Source organism: Sinocyclocheilus rhinocerous, unplaced genomic scaffold, assembly GCF_001515625.1.
Source record: "Sinocyclocheilus rhinocerous isolate Xijiao unplaced genomic scaffold, SAMN03320098_v1.1 scaffold119, whole genome shotgun sequence".
Lineage (NCBI taxonomy): Eukaryota > Metazoa > Chordata > Actinopteri > Cypriniformes > Cyprinidae > Sinocyclocheilus > Sinocyclocheilus rhinocerous.
The window spans coordinates 1,365,193-1,383,435 of record NW_015654491.1 but is presented as its reverse complement, the minus strand read 5'-3'; the positions used below and the strand labels follow the sequence as shown (position 1 = coordinate 1,383,435).

At 36.1% G+C, this 18,243-nt stretch overlaps 1 protein-coding gene across 1 annotated transcript in view; it reads left to right on the top strand.

The window, feature by feature from the left end:
* LOC107717058 (shootin-1-like) overlaps window positions 1-17,704 on the top strand; it is a 21,984-nt gene extending 4,280 nt beyond the window's left edge. Inside the window, exons 3-17 of the mRNA XM_016523699.1 lie at window positions 693-813; window positions 2,291-2,385; window positions 9,217-9,382; window positions 10,188-10,285; window positions 10,630-10,711; window positions 11,789-11,883; window positions 12,028-12,174; window positions 13,092-13,245; window positions 14,542-14,659; window positions 14,842-14,927; window positions 16,171-16,277; window positions 16,895-16,939; window positions 17,140-17,266; window positions 17,354-17,500; window positions 17,622-17,704. Coding sequence (XP_016379185.1) covers window positions 693-813; window positions 2,291-2,385; window positions 9,217-9,382; window positions 10,188-10,285; window positions 10,630-10,711; window positions 11,789-11,883; window positions 12,028-12,174; window positions 13,092-13,245; window positions 14,542-14,659; window positions 14,842-14,927; window positions 16,171-16,277; window positions 16,895-16,939; window positions 17,140-17,266; window positions 17,354-17,487 — 1,575 coding nt within the window. The 3' untranslated portion in view covers window positions 17,488-17,500; window positions 17,622-17,704. The remainder of the gene's footprint in view (window positions 1-692; window positions 814-2,290; window positions 2,386-9,216; window positions 9,383-10,187; window positions 10,286-10,629; window positions 10,712-11,788; window positions 11,884-12,027; window positions 12,175-13,091; window positions 13,246-14,541; window positions 14,660-14,841; window positions 14,928-16,170; window positions 16,278-16,894; window positions 16,940-17,139; window positions 17,267-17,353; window positions 17,501-17,621) is intronic.
* Window positions 17,705-18,243: the final 539 nt, after the last annotated feature.

The following is an 18,243-nucleotide window of genomic DNA, read 5'->3' as shown; positions in this document are numbered from 1 at the left end:
ACAAACAATTAAAGCTGCCATGCCTGACGTCTGAAGTCCCCCCTTCGTCCCCCTCCTGCTCCGCAACTGCCTCACACTTAGCCCGGTTTATGTGTAGCAGCTATTACAATTAACCTGTCACTTAGTGCTAGTACAGTGAGAGAGAAGAAAGAGATTTGAAGATGTAATGTTGATGGCGAGGCCAAAACTTACAATTAAAGCTGCCATGCCTGACGTCTGAAGTCCCCCCTTCGTCCCCCTCCTGCTCCGCAACTGCCTCACACTTAGCCCGATGTGTAGCAGGGAACAGAGGAACGGCGTGAGAAGAAAGAGATTTGAAGATGTAATGTTGATGGCGAGGCCAAAACTTACAATTAAAGCTGCCATGCCTGACGTCTGAAGTCCCCCCTTCGTCCCCCTCCTGCTCCGCAACTGCCTCACACTTAGCCCGGTTTATGTGTAGCAGCTATTACAATTAACCTGTCACTTAGTGCTAGTACTACCAGTGAGAGAGAGATGAAAGATGGGGTGGAGGGGGACCAACTGGCAGCTAAATACTGTTTAATGAGTGACAGCAAAAGGCTTACAACGGGAACTTGGATATCGCAGACACGGGCGTTCATCAAGTTTTAATTAGGTGTCATTGGGAGGCAGCCGCTGACCGTGATGGTGCTAATTCCTGTTTTTGCCTCTCAACCACAATGTGTAATTAGTTAAGAGGCTGTGAGCTGGTCCGTGGCCAGTCTCTGGTGATTACGGACACAAATAAGGTAAGAGCTCCAGGCGTTAAGAGCATCTGCCACTTCCATCTCGCCATCTTCCGCCTCTTTGGAAGTCATCAGACTGACTGCGTTTTGAATTTGAATGTTGTAAGTTTAGTCTCAAATCAGTTTGTTTTGAGAATCTTTTTGTGCATGACAGACTAATCTTAAGCATTTAGAAATATATCTCAAAGAGAGACTCTTTGAGATATAGGTTCTTGGATTTGCAAGGAATGCAAGGAAACACAGCAGATAATTTGATTAACCCAAACAATGAGCCTTGGCTAGAAGGGCCTGCCCTGATTTCAGTCTCCCATCCTTATTGGATCAGTATGAAGGGAAGCACTGAACTTATTCAAACAGATCTATAGAATAGACAACAGTTGTGTGAAGGCCAAGCTGGAGAGGTTATTGATTGGAAAAGAAAATCTGAAAGAAGGACAAATTAACCTTTTTCAGCATCAAGATGTTTGTGTATATACTTAGTTTGGGGTCAGTTTTTAATGTTTTTGAAAGAAGTCTCTTTTGCTCTTCACGGCTGCATTTATTTAATCAGAAATACAGTAAAAATAGCTATTTTCTGTTTTGATATACAGTGTATTAAAATGTAATTTATTTATTTGATGGCAAAGCTCAAATTCAGCAGTCATTACTCCAGTCTTCAGTGTGACATGATCCTTCAGAAATCATTCTAATATGCTGATTTGGTGCTCAGGAAACATGTGCTGCTTCTTCTGCTTAATATTTTGATACATTTTACATTACCATACCGATACATTACCGTGATACATTTTTTTTCAGGATCCTCTGATGATTAGAATGTAAAAAAAAACAAAAAAAAAACATTTATTCGAAATAGAAAACTTTTGTAACATTACTGTCACTTTTGATCAATTTAATGCATTCCTTCTGAGCAAAAGTATTAATTTCTTTTTAAAAAGTAGTGTGTGTATGTGTGTTGAAATGGTTCAAATATGCAGATGATGTTGGAAAACTGTTCACTTAAATGGTCCAACAGAGTGATAGATCAATGGATACAAATGTTCCATGTCCATATTAATCTTTAAATTACAATTATGAAATAAAACGAAATGTATTATAATTATATAAGAATTACAAAGATGTTTCAAGTAATTTTAGATGAAGGAAAGCATGTCCCACTACAGAACACTTGTATGACTACAGTGACATCAACTATTCAAAACACATTTCAAATCCTTGCTAGCGTTGTGTTAGCATGTGTTGTGTCCACTATAGTTTCCACTGTAGTTTCAGCTGCTTCATACACCAGATGTCCCTAGTCGACTTGCTCAAAAGGCGTCTGGAGAGCATGATAACTGATAAAGAGCTGCTCTAAGTTTCAGTGCTCTGAACAGAGTACCGTAATTGTATGATGTTGTAACCTTGTCTGTGAACGTCATGATGTACTGTGCTGACTGCTCCAGTGTGTGCATGACAGAAAATTAGTTGTGTACTTGCCTGTAGTGACAACTGTAGTGTGTTTGTGTTGAAGAAAACATCAAAATATTTTACATATTGCTTGTCTTCAGTGTCACACAGGGTGATCGAGGAGGTGAACAACATTCAGGAGAATCTAGAGATCGAGAAGACATGCAGAGAAAGTGTAGAAGCTTTGGCCTCAAAGGTGAGGTTTTACAATAAAGTTATGATTGGCTGTTCTGTTTTATTCTGTTTCATTTGATTCCCCTTATTTCTGTTCTGTTTCATTTGATTCTGTTGTGCTCTGGTTCATTTGATTCTCCTTTCTTCTGTTCTGATTCATTTGATTCTGTTCTGTTCTCATTTATTTAATTTATTTAATCTCACTATTTTATCTGTATGTTTTCTTATTATTATTATTTTTCTACCCGAATAGGAGTCAATGGCAGCCCTGTGAAGGGAACATAGGAAAATGATGAAAATTGGCACACTTGTAGTGATGGTCATGAATCTGATCAACTTTGGGGTCTCTAGGGCCAACTCTATAGTGCCACCACGAGTTCAAAAATTCACTTTTCAAACGTTTATAACGTTTGAACCCTCTAGAAAAAGGAAACTTAGTACAGCTGATTACTCTCTTCATGCTGATCACATTCAATAGCTTACATTAAGACTCCACCCATTACAGTACTCCTTCAAAATTTGTCCAATTCTTACAAAAATTGGCAGATATGATCTTTGGACCGAGCCGCATTGAAATGCCTGAACAGAATTTCATGAACTAGTGGTTAAAAAAAAGTTATGATGTTGTGAACTTAACAAGGTCGACCCGAAATTGGTTCAGAGGCGGTATCTTGGCCAAACTTTGATCAATCGAAACAAAAATTGGTATGCTTCATCAACACTATGATCTGAGGGTACATGCCAAATTACATAAATGGCAACAGTGCCACCTATGGATCATGAGATACAAAAAATGGCTATTTTTGCTAATAACTTATGAATTGTTAGTCAGAAAATCAAAAGAACCATTCTGTCCATCATTTTGAAATTTGTCATAAATTGCGATATCTTTTAAACCATTTGACACACCTGCACAAAAATTGGTAGATTTCATTGACAGGATGTCCCGGAGGTATCTGAGAAGTTTGAACACAGCGCCACCTAGCGTTACAGAGATATAAAGATTTTTGCAAAAATGCTTATAAATTTTGAAAACACTGTCCAAATTTTGTTGTTTTTATATCCCTTCATTCCCTGGGTTATGCCGATTCTGACAATATTTCATTTGTCATTTTCCATTAATGTGCCTGCCCATAGCTTTGCTAATCTGGTTATTGTGCTAAGGAACTTTTTTTGTGAGCTCATTCTCACACTGAAACCTCTCCTCAGCATCCTGGTGAATGTGCATGGGTGACTAGCTCAATGTGTTACACCACGGATCCCGATTGCTTCATGTCGTGGGTTCGAAACGCAGTGTAACACATGCCTAGACCGCAAGAAGTACTGTGGCAAGAATTGATGCAGAAGTTGCTTCTGTTGCTGGCATTGTGATCAATGAATACAAGTATTCCATGTCCATATACATTTCATTACACCAAATACACAAAATAATGTTCTTTTTAGCAGCATCATATGACCCCTTTAAATTTAAAATATGAAATAAAAGAAATGTATTATAATTATATAAGAATTATAAAGATGTTTCAAGTAATTTTAGATGGACAGCATGTCCCACTACAGAACACTTGTATGACTACAGTGACATCAACTATCCAAAACACATTTCAAATCCTTGCTAGCGTTGTGTTAGCATGTGTTGTGTCCACCATAAAAACTGTAGTGTCAGCTGCTTCATACACCAGATGTCCTTAGTCGACTTGCTCAAACGGCGTCTGGAGAGCATGATAACTGATAAAGAGCTGTTCTAAGTTTCAGTGCTCTGGACAGAGTAATTGAATGATGTTGTGACCTTGTCTGTGAACGTCAGACCGCAAGAGGTACTATGGCAAGAATTTATGCAGTTTTTGCTTCTGTTGCAAGCATTGTGATTTTCCAAGTATGATCTCACCTGAAAGTATTAAATATAACACGCAGTGCATTTATGTACAAATTCATTATTTTGAATTGATTCTCAGTTGAACTTCTGAACTTCAGCATCTGTGTGTAATGTTGTGTCGTTTTGATTTCTTATTCATGCTGTGTTCATTTTCATTTGAACTTCTGTTCATCCTGATTTCATCTCACCTATAATTCTGAATCTCCTGTTTTTGCTCTTCCTGGTCTGCACTGCGCTACAGCCACGTATCGCTGCTTGCAGCTATATTTATGTTTGTTTTCATTTGATTTCATTCTGTTTTATTTAAATTTCTTCTGTTCTGTTCTGTTTCATTTGATTCTCATCTGTTCTGATGTATATGATTCTGTTTTGTTCTGTGTTTTATTTTTGTGTTGTTTTATTTCATTCTGTTATGTTCTGTTTCATTTGATTCTCCTCTGTTCTGTTTTGATTCAGTCGATTCTGTTCTTGTTCATTTGATTCTGTTCGGTTTCATTTAATTCTGTTCTGTGTCATTTGATTATGTTCTGTTTTGTTTTGTTCCGTTCTGTTTAACTAGAATTTGTTCTGTTCTCCTCTGTTTTGCTCTGATTCATTTGATTCTGTTCTGTTATTTATTTGATTGTTATTTTTTGTTTGATTCTGTTTCATTTAATTCTCTTGTGCTCTGTTTGATGTGGTTATCTTTTGTTCTGTTTCATTTGATTCTCCTTTGTTCTGTTCTGATTAATTGGATTTTCTTCTGCTCTGCTCTCCTCTGTTGTGCCGTTTTCTCATTTTTCTACTTTCAATATTAAATCAAAAAACGAATGATCGAATGATACACGGATTTGTTCTGTACTTATTTATTTGATTCTGTTCTTTTTTGTGATTTGATTCTGTTTAATTTAATTATCTTGTGCCCTTTTTCATTCTGATTCTCTTTCGTTATTTTTTATTTGATTCCTTCTGTTCTGTTCTGATTCATTTGATTTTGTTCTCTTTTGTTTCATTTGATTCTCCTTTGTTCTGTTCTGATTCCTTTTATTTTTTTCTGGTCTGCTCTCCTCTGTTCTATTCTGATTCATTTCATTCTGTTCTTTTTTGTTTGATTTGATTCTGTTTCCCTTGATTATCTTTTTATCTTTTTCATTTGGTCTCGTTACTTTATGTTCTGTTCTTATATCCTTTGTTTTCTCCTGTTTCATTCAATTCTGCTCTACTCTTCTCAGACACAATATTTCCAGAATCATACACCCATGTTTTCGCTTATGCTTTCATGGTAAATAAATTGGGATCCATCATGCCTCTATCCAACCACCCTTACATCCATTTATTTCCTCCTCCATCCTGAGCAAAGTACACACAATTGTACTCCACATGGGCAGTCAATCCATTCAGTTCATGCTGGAGTCAATCTTAAAGACTGTCTCCCTCCCGTATACCTGCATCTTGGTGTTGACCACAGCCAGCCCACCTCCCTGGACCCACTCATTACAGAAGTATTCAATTTGCCATCAGTCCCAGCTCAGCACATTGTTTAGTTGGGTTTCAGTTCTGCCGTTCAGGCTCAGTCGGGTCTGAAAAGTGAAGTGGCATCTACACTGAGCGCTCAGCAGGTAAATGGATCTCTAAAAGCCCAGGTGTGAGGCAAATTATCAGGAACGATTACCGGCTGTATTGCCGTCTCTCTGATGGATGAATCAACTTTCTTCTGCTGCCTGTCGGTGATGAGCGCTGATCACCACACACAGAGAGAGAAATGAGAGAACAGTAGCAGTGAAAGGAATAAAGACACAGATAAAAGAGATAAAGACCAGGAGAAAGTAGTCTTTAGATTGAAAAAGGACACTGTTGTCCTGCGTTTTAGAAGCAGGCTAGCTTTCATTTGATGTCGTTCTGTGTTCAAAAAAAGAAGACATTTCACTGTGCAAATGAAAACTGACAATTTGTTGTTGTTTTTTTGTACTTGACAAAATAGACTGAGGTGACAAAACCCTGCTGACTTATGGTTATTTAGCGTGGATGACAGGATTTCTGTCCTGCCATTTCTTGAGAATCACTTGCTATAGATTTCTCTTGGAAGTATAGCTAAAATTTTTTCCTTGAAGTATGTGAAGCCATCGCAGATGTTTCTGAGAGCTGCAGTTGAGGAAGACCACAGAGCATTTCATTTGTACGGAGGAAATAGACCTGCAGCTGGGCCGTTTTGTGCCTCAGCATTATGTGTTGGATAAAAGCTCGATTTAACCAATCAATGGTTTCCTGACATCCTTAAATGCACAGCCCAGCTTGTTCTGTGTTCACCGATGGCCATTGCGCATGAAAACTGGTGCCTTTGTCCTGGCTGCTCTGTGAACACCCCTGCAACGAGCCCCTCACGTCTGTGTGACTAACAGCAGGAGAGTCCTGTATGTTTCGGGCTCCACAGGTTTGCTCATCTTCCATCTGTCAGGACACATGACTGTTTGAGGATTCAGTTTTGTTTGTCACTAGTTGCTCTTTCAACACATAGTCGATTTATCTCAAATATCTCATGTCTTTATTATAAGGTTAGGAAACACTTTGCATTAGATCTCTCAAGTCCAGATTTCTTGCATTAAAATCATTGATTTGAATGTTTTTGAAAGAAGTCTCCTATGCTCACCAAGACTGCATTTATTTGATCAAAAATGCAGAAGTATTATTAAAATAAAAAAAAAAAAAACGTTTCTATTTTAATATATTTTAAAATGTAATTTATTCCTGTGATGGCCTTTGATTGTCTTTTTTATTCCAGTCTTCAGTGTCACATGATCCTTCAGAAATCATTCTAATATGCTGATGTGGTGCTCAAGATCACCAAGGTTGAAAACAGTTCTGTGGACATTTTGCCTTCAAACGTTTTATATAATACATAAAGTCAGCCGGTCATTATCGCAAAAATGAGAGAAATTCCTATTTAGAAATGCACAGTATATTACCATATCATGTATCTGATAATATTACAATTTTTTCAAATATTGGTATTGGATGATATTGGTTATTTAAAATATATTGCTATAATATATATTTAAGATATTGCTCATTTTCTCATGAAAAATTCTTATTGCTCAGTTTTTACATTTGTCATCATCTAATTTTAACTTAACATTAATCTTTTAAAACCCTAAATATTTAATAACACTATTAAATGTAATCATTAGCATATCTCAAACAGAATACCCATTTTCATAATGTACATTATTGGCCTAAATTGGATAACTTGCAGAATGTAAAACAATTGATTTTAGTTTTTAGTGTTTCTATTAATCTATTTATATAAAACTGTATTACATTTTAATGCTGGCCATTTGTCTGCCATGAAAATAGTGATCATATCTGTAATATCGGTGCATTCTTAGGTCTATTTTGCCATAATGAGCAGCAGACTATACATTATTCCACTTATTTTCTGGCTACTTACCCAATAAATAATTAAATAACAATACATGAAATATTGATATTGTCTTGTCACTGTATTTATGTGAACTAATCTTGCAAATATTTATAAAACAAGTGTGGAAGACTTTGACTTGTTTTGCATCTCAGCCCGCAGGATGAAAAATAAATCTCACCTCTTTTTTGAAAGTGTGAAGGATAAAATTACAGCATTGACTCATGCAAAATTTACATTTAAATTGGTCCAAAAATGTTGGTAGGTGTGATTGGAGGATGGCGAGTGGAATTGTCTCAAATAGTCTCTACATTTCAGCGGTATGATTTATTGTGTATGACGGCTGTAATTTTGTCTGCCAAGGGACCCTGAGGCAGACAAAAAAAAAGAAGAGGGAAAAAATCATAATCAATTTCTTAAACTCTGGAACATTTTGAATTAAAAAGCAGTAATGGATGAGGGTTCACGGGTGGTGGCAGTCAAATCAAAGTGCAATCCAAACACATGACATTTTGTTTTGATGTGTGATCAGAGGAGATGAGGGGCCTGGCCACCTCGGGACGCACATCTGATTTCTGCCACTGTGTAATTTCACCGCTGCGCTCTCATCAATGCCAGATGATTATCGCAGAGCGAGCGTGTATGCGTGTGTGTCTGCGTGTTTATCCCCATATTATGTGTTGTTGATTGCGTTTTTAAAAGATGCATTCAGCAGGAAGGATGGCATCAGGAAATGGATTGACATGCTGTGTGTCCTCACTTGGATGTCATTAATAAATGCTCGTTAAAGAGGGGGCATTTTTTTTTATTCCTGCCTCCCACTCTTTTTCTCTCTCTGACCGGAATGTCATCTGGGACTAATTTACATACCTCCACCCCCATTGGCTCTCTGAGATTCCATTAAGTGGCCTCCCTAATTGAAGTGTGAATGACCAGTCTTAAATTACTTTAATTGGATGTTCAAAAAGGTAAAATTTCTCGGATGCAGGTATGTGCATGTGGCGAGGGAGGGGGTCCGTGGCCGCACATGATAGAAATGCTGTAATTATTTATGAAAACAGGAGTGTCTGCTGCTGCTGCTCCTGCATACGTGTAATGAAATGTCTATTATTTTGCCCTTGATTATTGCTCTTTTTCAGAGTGTTCGTGCTGTGTGTGTTTGGCTGTGTGATTGAGGGGAATTGCATGGGCGCCCGCTGGGGTTCCAGTGGGCTGGTCTGTCTACATGCTGCTGATTTGATTTCTCATATCTTTTCGCTCTGTGGCAAATGCAGAAAATCACCAGCTTGGGTTTTATATCATTTGTGGTGTTACCGGTGTCATTTTGATCTCTGATTATTCCTATAAATTTGATGACATTGGCCTCACTAGATTAACTTGTTTTGCATTGTCAATAGACATTGGATTTTCATTCTCTTCACAGAGACCAAGAAAATTCATGTTTTGATAGTTTGGCTCAATTGGTTTGTGATGCTAGCAGCACTCAGATCATGAGTTCAAATGTATACAATAAATGTACTCTAATAAATGCCGCTTTGGATAAAAGTATCTTTCAAAAACACAGATGTATGTCTTTCTCTCAGTTGAACAGACAGAACCGTTCTCTGAAGAGGAAGAGTATGCTCTATATGTCCCACCTTGGTGCCGATGTCGTTGCTGAGATCAGTCTGGATGATGGTGATGATGAAGATCCACAGGAGGAGGAGTCAGGTGTCTGTAGCTCCTCCCACTGTCAGATTGTCATTGCAGGTGGGTCAGTGCACTGTCCCACAATGTATTGCTTAATAAAATATTTATCACTTTATACTTTTTGCATCTACAGATTAATTTTAAAGGTGAAGTGTATCATTTCTATGGCACAGGCAGCGAAAGAATCGCAGGTTTTTTTGTTCAAGTGGATTGACTGGGCCTGTCATAACAACATAGGCTCTGGCATGAAATTGAGGCTTGACTACCTGTTTAGTCAAACAATGGCTGACAAACTTGTATGAAAGCAGTCATTATCTAGTAGTTCAGAAATTAGACACCTTTGCCATTAAGTGTGTAGTTTCTGAGGCTATTAGATAATTAATATTTTAATACAGAAAATACAGAAAAATACAGAAAATGTAATTGATGTATTTGTTTGTTTGTTTTAGATATTAAATTTAAAATATTTTTACACTTTACACATACAACAACAGTTCAAAGTAACAGGCTTTTGTTTTTCAGTGTTATATTAAATGTTTTATTTATTAATTCATTTATTTATTTATTTATGCGTTTTAAATATTGAATGCAATTTTTTTAAAGATCCTTATATTGAAACAACAGTTAAGCAACTGTTGAAAGTGACCACAGGCTTTTTTCAAACACTGAAAAGGACATTAAAAAAAAACATTAGTTCATACAACACGTGCTTTTTGTGAGAAACAGACTAAAAATGTAAGTCATTTTGCCCTCCGATGCGGTTCTCAATTCATGATGTTTGGTTACGAGACACTTGAGAATTCAGGCTGTTTTGTACTGCAGTTTTTTTTTTTTTATTAATACTTTTCTTGTTTATTTGTGGTAGAGCTGAGGGATAAACTAGAGGTGATCCTGGCTGAGAAGAAGCAGATTACGATCGATCTGGAGATGACAAGAGAGCAGCTCTGCCAAACTAGACAGGAAGTATGTGAGAAAGGCATTTAATCTTAGGTTTTACTGCATTAACTTACTACTCATCTTTAAGAAATATCTACCGTGCATCATTTTAAAAAGATCTACAATATACACTCTAAAATCTTTTTTTTTTAATGAAAAGTAAAAATCATGACAGAACAATAAATGTTTTGATCCACCTCCTTAATGTATTTAATGTTAACCATTGCCATGTTTCACAGTGGCTTTCACTCAGAATAATGTCAACCAAACAGAAAAGAGGGGTCTGTCTTTGTGTCATGTTGTTCAGTGTTTCAGATGAACCAGTTTAATGCCCAAATAAATGAAGCCCTCGCTCTCCCTTTCTTCCTAAGCTCCTGAAAGAGAAACATGATAATACTGTTTTAATAGCTGAAACATTCCAACAAAAGAAGCTCTTGGGAAAATACAACAGAGGTCAGTTGTGCTCCTGTTCTCTACTGTATCCCCTTACATCAATCTCTCTCTCTCTCTCTCTCTCTCTCTACTGCTTTCCAGTCCAGACATTCATTCATCCTAACTGCTGTACTCACACTCTGCTACATCTTCATTGCTTCATTCAAAGCCTATACTGTGTTTCTTCTATAATTATTACAATAACAATAAGTCATACAGTATTTTTAGGCAGATCTGAGTGATTTCTGACAACTTTAGCTTGATTATAGACTCAAACAGATCATGGAAATATCACAAAAATCAAAATGCATCATTTTCCACGGATACTTTTTCTGTTTTTGTGTGTGTGTGTGTGTGTGTGTGTGTTTTGAGTTGTTTAATAATTTGATGCATGAATTAAATTGAATTTAAAAAATCATAATGTCATAATCTTTTCACTTTAAATTAAGAATTATATTTCTTTTGTTAATACAGTATGATGTATTTGAGAGAGTTGCACATCTGTTGCCTACAATAGAAGATAATAGTAAATATTCTAGAGATTCTTGGTGCTTCACTAGTTTGAATTTATGTTGCCATTCAAAAGTTTGGAGGTATTATGTTTTTTGAAAGAAGTTACTACTTTTATTCAGCAAGAATGAATTAAATTGATCAAAAGTCAAAGTAAAGACATTTATAATGTTACAAAAGATTTCTATTTTTAAAAAAAAGTTGTTCTTTTGAAATTTCTATTTATAAAAAAAACTTTTTGTAAAAAAAAAAAAAAAAAATTGTATCGTTTTGTATCACCAGACACTATTGTCTTCTGCTTTACAGCAAAATCTAAACTGTCTCCATGGTTGAGTTTCCATAATTGATTCTGCTATTTTCTTGTTTATCACTGTGAAGCTGCTTTGATACAATTCTGTATTGTATAAAGCACTATAGAAGTAAAAGTAACTTAACTTAACTAGACCATGCTGATTTAAATTGCCCTGTAGTGGATGTCATATATCAGAAGTTCAATAGGAATTTAAATGATACAATATACAATATTGTGTGTTTGAATTGCTTGCCATGGACATCGGGGCTCAAAGGCTTTCCTGTAAATGTGTGTAGTTTCTCAGTATGCTCTAGATGAGTTTGAGGCCTTGCGGGAGGATCTAAAGCTTGAGAGGGACCTGCGTTCTGAAGCAGAGAAGTTTGCACATGAGGTGAAAGCTCAGTTTGATTTGATTTCAAAATAATTTTATTGAAATGTATAAGACTCTGAATATTTATGGATTCCTGGAATATGTTAAATGGTGTGAATTTGTGAATGTGTGTTTATCTCTCTGTCTCTCTGTGGGTGAATGAAGATGCTAGTAGAGCAGAAGAAGCTGAAAAGACAAAGCCAGATGTTGATCCAGAGTGTGTCTCCAACAGAAGCTCTGCAGAAAGCTCTGGCAGAGATCAACACACTGACACACACTTTAGAGACACAGAAACTGGAGCATCAACAGCAGGTAACACACACAGACACACACATTAATCCCCACACTGTCCTTTAGGTCACAGTGTCCTGCCGACCGAATGTCATAAAAATAATAACAGAAAAACCAATCAAATCAACCATACCAACCTCCCAGTGTCACACCAAAACACACACCCATGCAGTTCATTACTTGCCTTTCTAAAAGGAGAAAAACTGAGCAGTATTCTGCAATTAAACAATCATTAAAGGATCAAGGGAAATGCAACTTGACTCACTTTGTGGTATTTGTCTGTCATCACTATAGATTTTAGTCAGAGTATGTGACATATTTAATTTGTCAAGAACAATAATGAGGCTGTGAGGGATGGAAGCACAGTCACTATGTTGTACTGCCTTAAAGGGATGGTTCACCCAAAAAAGTCATAATTTTGTCACCCTTATGTCATTCCAATGAAAAGGCAAGACTTTTTCTCACAAGGAGATATTTAGCATGTACAGTGCAGGGTTCTTATAGTTAACTAAAACTACAACAGAAAAAATCTGTTACTTGAAATAAAATAAACTTTAACTGAAATAATATTAAATATATAAAAAAACGTAGTTTGCTAAGGCAAAATAAACTTAATAATAATAATAATAAAACCTATATAGACAAATAAAAAAACTAATAAAAACGCACAACAATATTATCAAAACTTCATCCAAAATTGAAATAAAAACAGAAAATATATTAATAAAAACTATTATACTATCTTCAATGACAGTAAAAAGTACTGGTCCAGTGTCCCAGCAGCTATTTTCTGTATAGTGAAAGTGGTAAAGGAGACCTGTTCACCATTTCATTTGATGACAGAGTTTTCATTTTATAAGTGAAGTATACCTTAAAAGTTCAAAGAACCCCGTGTTTTTGTCTTTGATTGTTATGCTGTGTATGTTGGTGGACTTCAGGTGAAGGCTCTTGAAGAGCAGATACACAGCAGTGAATTAAAGAAGCAGCTGACAGCATTACAGAGACAGACTGAACTGCTGGAGGAGGAGAGAAAAGAGTGGCAGCACAAACACACGAAAGCTGAAACCGAGGCCAAAGACCTCAGATTCACAGGTAGTTTTTAAAGTTTTTTGTTGTCAGTTATTAGATTAGTTTTTAGAAGTCTCTTATGCTCACCACAGCTGCATTTATTTGATCAGAAATACAGTAAAAACAGTAGTATTGTGAAATATTATTGCAATTTAAAATAACTGTGTAACATCGTTCGTACATCGGGAAGAAGGAGGCGGGAACCGGCGAATTATAAAACTTTTAATTATAAAACATTTAATTATAAAACTTTAATAAACAAATAAACAAGCACAAACAAGCACAAAACGAAAGTAAAAGCGGCTGTCCCTCACGGACGACTGTCACATAAAACAAAACAACATAAAATCCAGGGCTGCGTTCAGCCCCGACAAACAGTTAAACACACTGTTCTGATGACGCAAGAGTTGAACTATGGCAGCTGAGAAGGCCATTCTTTGTGTTCTTTTTGAAGAATTTTCGGAGCCTGATGAAATCGGTATAAATACGTGTTTAATACTGCAAAATATGCTCGATGTTACAGTCACCGCCCTTGCCGTCTAGAATAAAAGAGAACATCCCAATCGAGTGAAGGGATTTGTGGAAACTGTATACATGTTGCTGCTGATTGGGCTGACATGTTTGACACACCCACCAAACAAGAGAAAACGTATGTCAAACCCCGTTGCACACCGTTTCCAGGAAACATGTCGTTCAAACCGGAAACCGTAGCAAAACGTTGCACACCGGTTTGAGCTTGAACTTGCCCCAGGCCTGGTCCTCTCTCGTCCTTCAATGTCGTTACTCCTCCTTTTATCCTTCCAGAGCTCCTCCGTGGGACACGAGACCGGTGAGCGGCGCAGGTGTCGCTCATTATCATTAACTCCACCGGCCTTGCTCCGTTCCCACGGCTCTCGGCTCCGCCTCACTCATCACAAACTGTTTTAAAATGTAATTTATTCCTGTGATGCAAAGCTGAATTTATAGCAGCCATTACTGCAGTCTTCAATGTCACATGATCCTCGAATCATCTAATATGCTGATTTGGTATTCAAGAAATCTTATCTTGCTCTAATCAATGCAGAAATCATTTGTTCGTCTTTACATCTAGTGGAAACCATGATACATTTTTTTTCAGGATTCTTTAATTAATATACATTTTAAAAGAACAGTATTTTATTTGAAATAGAAAAATGTTGTCACATTGTAAATTTAATTTAATTTTAATGCATCTTTGCTAAATGAAAGTATTAATTTAATTACTTAAAAAAAAATCTAACTGGCCCCAACTTTTGAACAACACTCTAAATAACCCAGTGTTTGTATCTGTGTGTTTTGTAGTGGAGGAACTGAAAAAGAAGCTCCAGCAGGTCTCTAATCCACCACCAGCTGCCCCAGGACCCCCTCCTCCACCCCCGCCCCCACCTCCACTTCCTGCCCCCTCAAGCAACCCACTCAGGTGAGTGTCTGTTTGTGACGAAAGCCATCAAAATGAGGAAATACAACTTAAAAATAAAATAGATCTGATGGAAAATTCGGTCAATGGCTGTTTGCTCATTGGGAAGTTTCAATGACATATTTCTTGTTGAAACAGGACATTTTCCTTTAATTCTCTATTTTTCTTTTGTCTCTATCTTTTAGCTCATTACTGTCTATACTTCGTAAGAAAAAAGATGTGAGCACTGAAATTGCATTAGTGGAGAAGGACTCCCCTGAGAAAACCCCAGGTAAAGAGCGAAGGCCCATCGAAGTTCATTTCCAATCTGTAAACCTGCTCAGTTTTGCTTTATAATAATTCATACATGCAAAGATTACATAGATTGATCATTTAAAAGCAGAGTAATCAGTGATGGCTTATGGTTCAAGGTTTTTTTTTTCATTGTTTCGTTTCTTAAGCAGAGCTGGCCTGCAGTTGTGTTCGCCGTCGAGCCACATGAAAGATTTCAGACCGTTATGTTGACCTTTTTGATCAGTGTTAAGTGTCAATTAAAAATCTGCAGTGCATGCAGTCAGATGTAATTAATGTACACTTTCACACAAAGTAAACTTCTGTTTTTCGTCACAGCAGTGGGTAAAAATGAAAGACTTGGGTCAAGTTCAAGTTTGTCCTTAGCCATTTCTTTCAGCCTTATACTAAAAAACAAGGTGGGGGAAAAGAAGGAAGACTTGCAGCTTTTTGCTGAAGGACAAACACTTTTGTACAGAGTTTGGATAAGTCATTACCCATTTATGATTAAAAAAAATTTGACAATATTGACAATTTTTCAATTATTGGCATGATGTTCAGGTTTATAGAATTTGACCAGTGAACTTTAACCTTCCTTTTATCACTAGTGCTTGATTTGCTTTTTCACTGGCTTTGAATATTTACAGGGAATGGTGATCTTTGAATGGATTGACTAAAATTCTTTCACTTCCTATAATAAGTATAAGTGCTGGCCAAAGCTTAGATACTTTCTCAAATAATTTTCATTTTCTTTCAAGTGTTCTTGTTAATATTGAACAACATTTTTATGATCTCATATGAATAGAAAGTTGTTATTGGACTATACTCTAGCTCTGAAACGCAATGCCAATTTAGAGCCTTTGCAAAAGAGAATGTTTAGAGAGACTTTTATCATGTCAGAAAAACATCAGACTGGTAAGCAGATAATATTCACATTTTTTGTTAATGACAGAATGACTAAAAGTGTTTGCCAAGGCCACTTAACAAAGAAAAACATCATAGATAAACTTTCTTTTGATTTCTTTTTTTATGATATTTGTGCATGCCAGCGCAAATAGAAACCTTTGCAGTTCTGTTTAGTGGTGTCAGTATGTCTGATATTATTCTGTGTCTGAAATGACTGCTAATGAAAAGCAGCAGATGTGTTTATCTACATCTGTGTTGATCTGTTTAAATGTGTTTTAATAGAAATCCCATTTGGATCTGTCTATGTGTGTGTGTGTGTGTGTGTGTGTGTCTGACAGAAAAGGACATCAAACATCAAGCTGTGGATGAAATGATGCAGCGAATCAAAAAAGGAGTTCAACTCCGACGTGTTTCCCAGAGAACCAACAGAGCCAGACCAGGACCGGTACACATTTCTTACAAACTCATACCAACACAAAAACACTCACTACTTTAAACTTTCTTTTAGTCAGTGAATCAGTGTCATTAAATGAAATTACTTATACTATTAGCCGATCAAATATAATCAGAAATAAGTACTTTTATTTAGCACGGACACACGCATTCAGTCGATCAAAAGGGACAGTAAATATTTATGTCACAAAAGATTTCTATTTCAAATAAATGCTATTCTTTTGAAGAATCTTGTTAAAAATTAGAATGATTTCCACAAAAATATTAAGCAGCACAACTGTTTTCAACATTGAAAATAATAAGAAGTGTTTCATAAGCACCAAATCAGCATATTAGAATGATTTCTGAAGGATCATGTGACACTGAAGACCGGAGTAATGGCTGCTGAAAATTCAGCTTTGCAATCACAGGAATTAATTACATTTAAAATATATTAAAATAGAAAACGGTTATTTTAAATTGTAATAATATTTCACAGTATTAAAAGCCTTGGTGAGGATAAGAGATTTGTAAAATTATTATTCACACTAAATTAACATTTTAAATATACAGTAATAACACTCACTTACATAGTCTGCTTAATTGTTTCTCTGATGGGTTTTCCTGCAGAAAGAAGGGACAAATCTTGCCATACAGGAACTTCAGGGAATCCTGGTTAGGAGTGCTTCATTTATTTTTATTTTATTTTATTTATAATTGATTATTAATTATTAATATTATCACTTAAAATGTATGTGTTTTTATATGTACGTATATATGTTTTTAATATAAAATAATATAACAAAGATATTGCAATATTATTCCAATGTGTTTAAAACTAGCTGTTGGAATAGTAACGGAATCTTTCTGTTTAGAACTCAGTCAAGCGTCCCGGCCCCTCCTCCTTGCCTGGGACACGCCCTCCATCGCCATCACCGAAGTCTGAGCTGGAGAAAGCCCTGCATAGAAGGAGGGATGCGCTGAAGGCTGCAAAGAATAATAGTCAGTCAAACACACACTTACACTCCGTCACACACTCTGTCTCTTGAGCCAGATCATCTGTTTAACTTTTCAACCCTTCCCCTCCAGCGAATTCCAGTACTGTTCTGGATCTGCCCCAGATTAAGCAAACCCAGCCAGAGCCAGGCCAGAACACAAGGGACCAGGACACGCTGCAACACACAACAACCACAATATGCACTGATCAACTCAAGCCTTCATAGGAGCTCATAGGTTGTGAGTATCTGCTCTTTTATGTAGAGCCGTAAAGTTACACACAAACAGAACATTTCTTCCTGCACCAGCGAAGTTCATCCAAACTAACTTTTTTTTTTTTTTTTACATGTAATACTTGCAGACGTTCAGCCATAATGTGACTTGACAGTGCCAAGCAGATGTGTGGTTTTTTATATGCTCTCATTTATTTTATCAACCCATTTATGCCCAATTGTTTAATTTTTCTTTTTTGTTTGGTTCAAAGTGTGTCTGTACTCAGTTTCCATATCCATAACAATATATGTTTTATATAATGTATGAATCAGTGTTTTAGCATAAACTTTTTTTTGTTAAGAAATGTATATTTTTATTTAGCAAGGATGCATTAAATTAATCAAAGTGACAGTAAAGACTTTTACATTGTATAATTCAATTAAATGTTGTTTTGAATTCAATTTCTATTCATCAAAAAAATCCTGAAAAAAATGTTGATTTCCGCAAAAATATGAAGGTGCACTTACATCTTTGATAATAATAAGAGCACCAAATTAGCATATAAGACTTTCTGAAGATTTCTGAAGCTTTGCCATCACAGGAATAAATTATATTTTTAAATGTATTAAAATAGAAAACAGTTATTTGAAATTGTAATTATATTCCACAATATTACTGTTTTACTGATTTTTTTGTTTTATCTAATAAATGTAGCCTCATGAGCATTTTTTTCAACAAATCTTATTGACCCCAAACTTTTAAACGGTAGT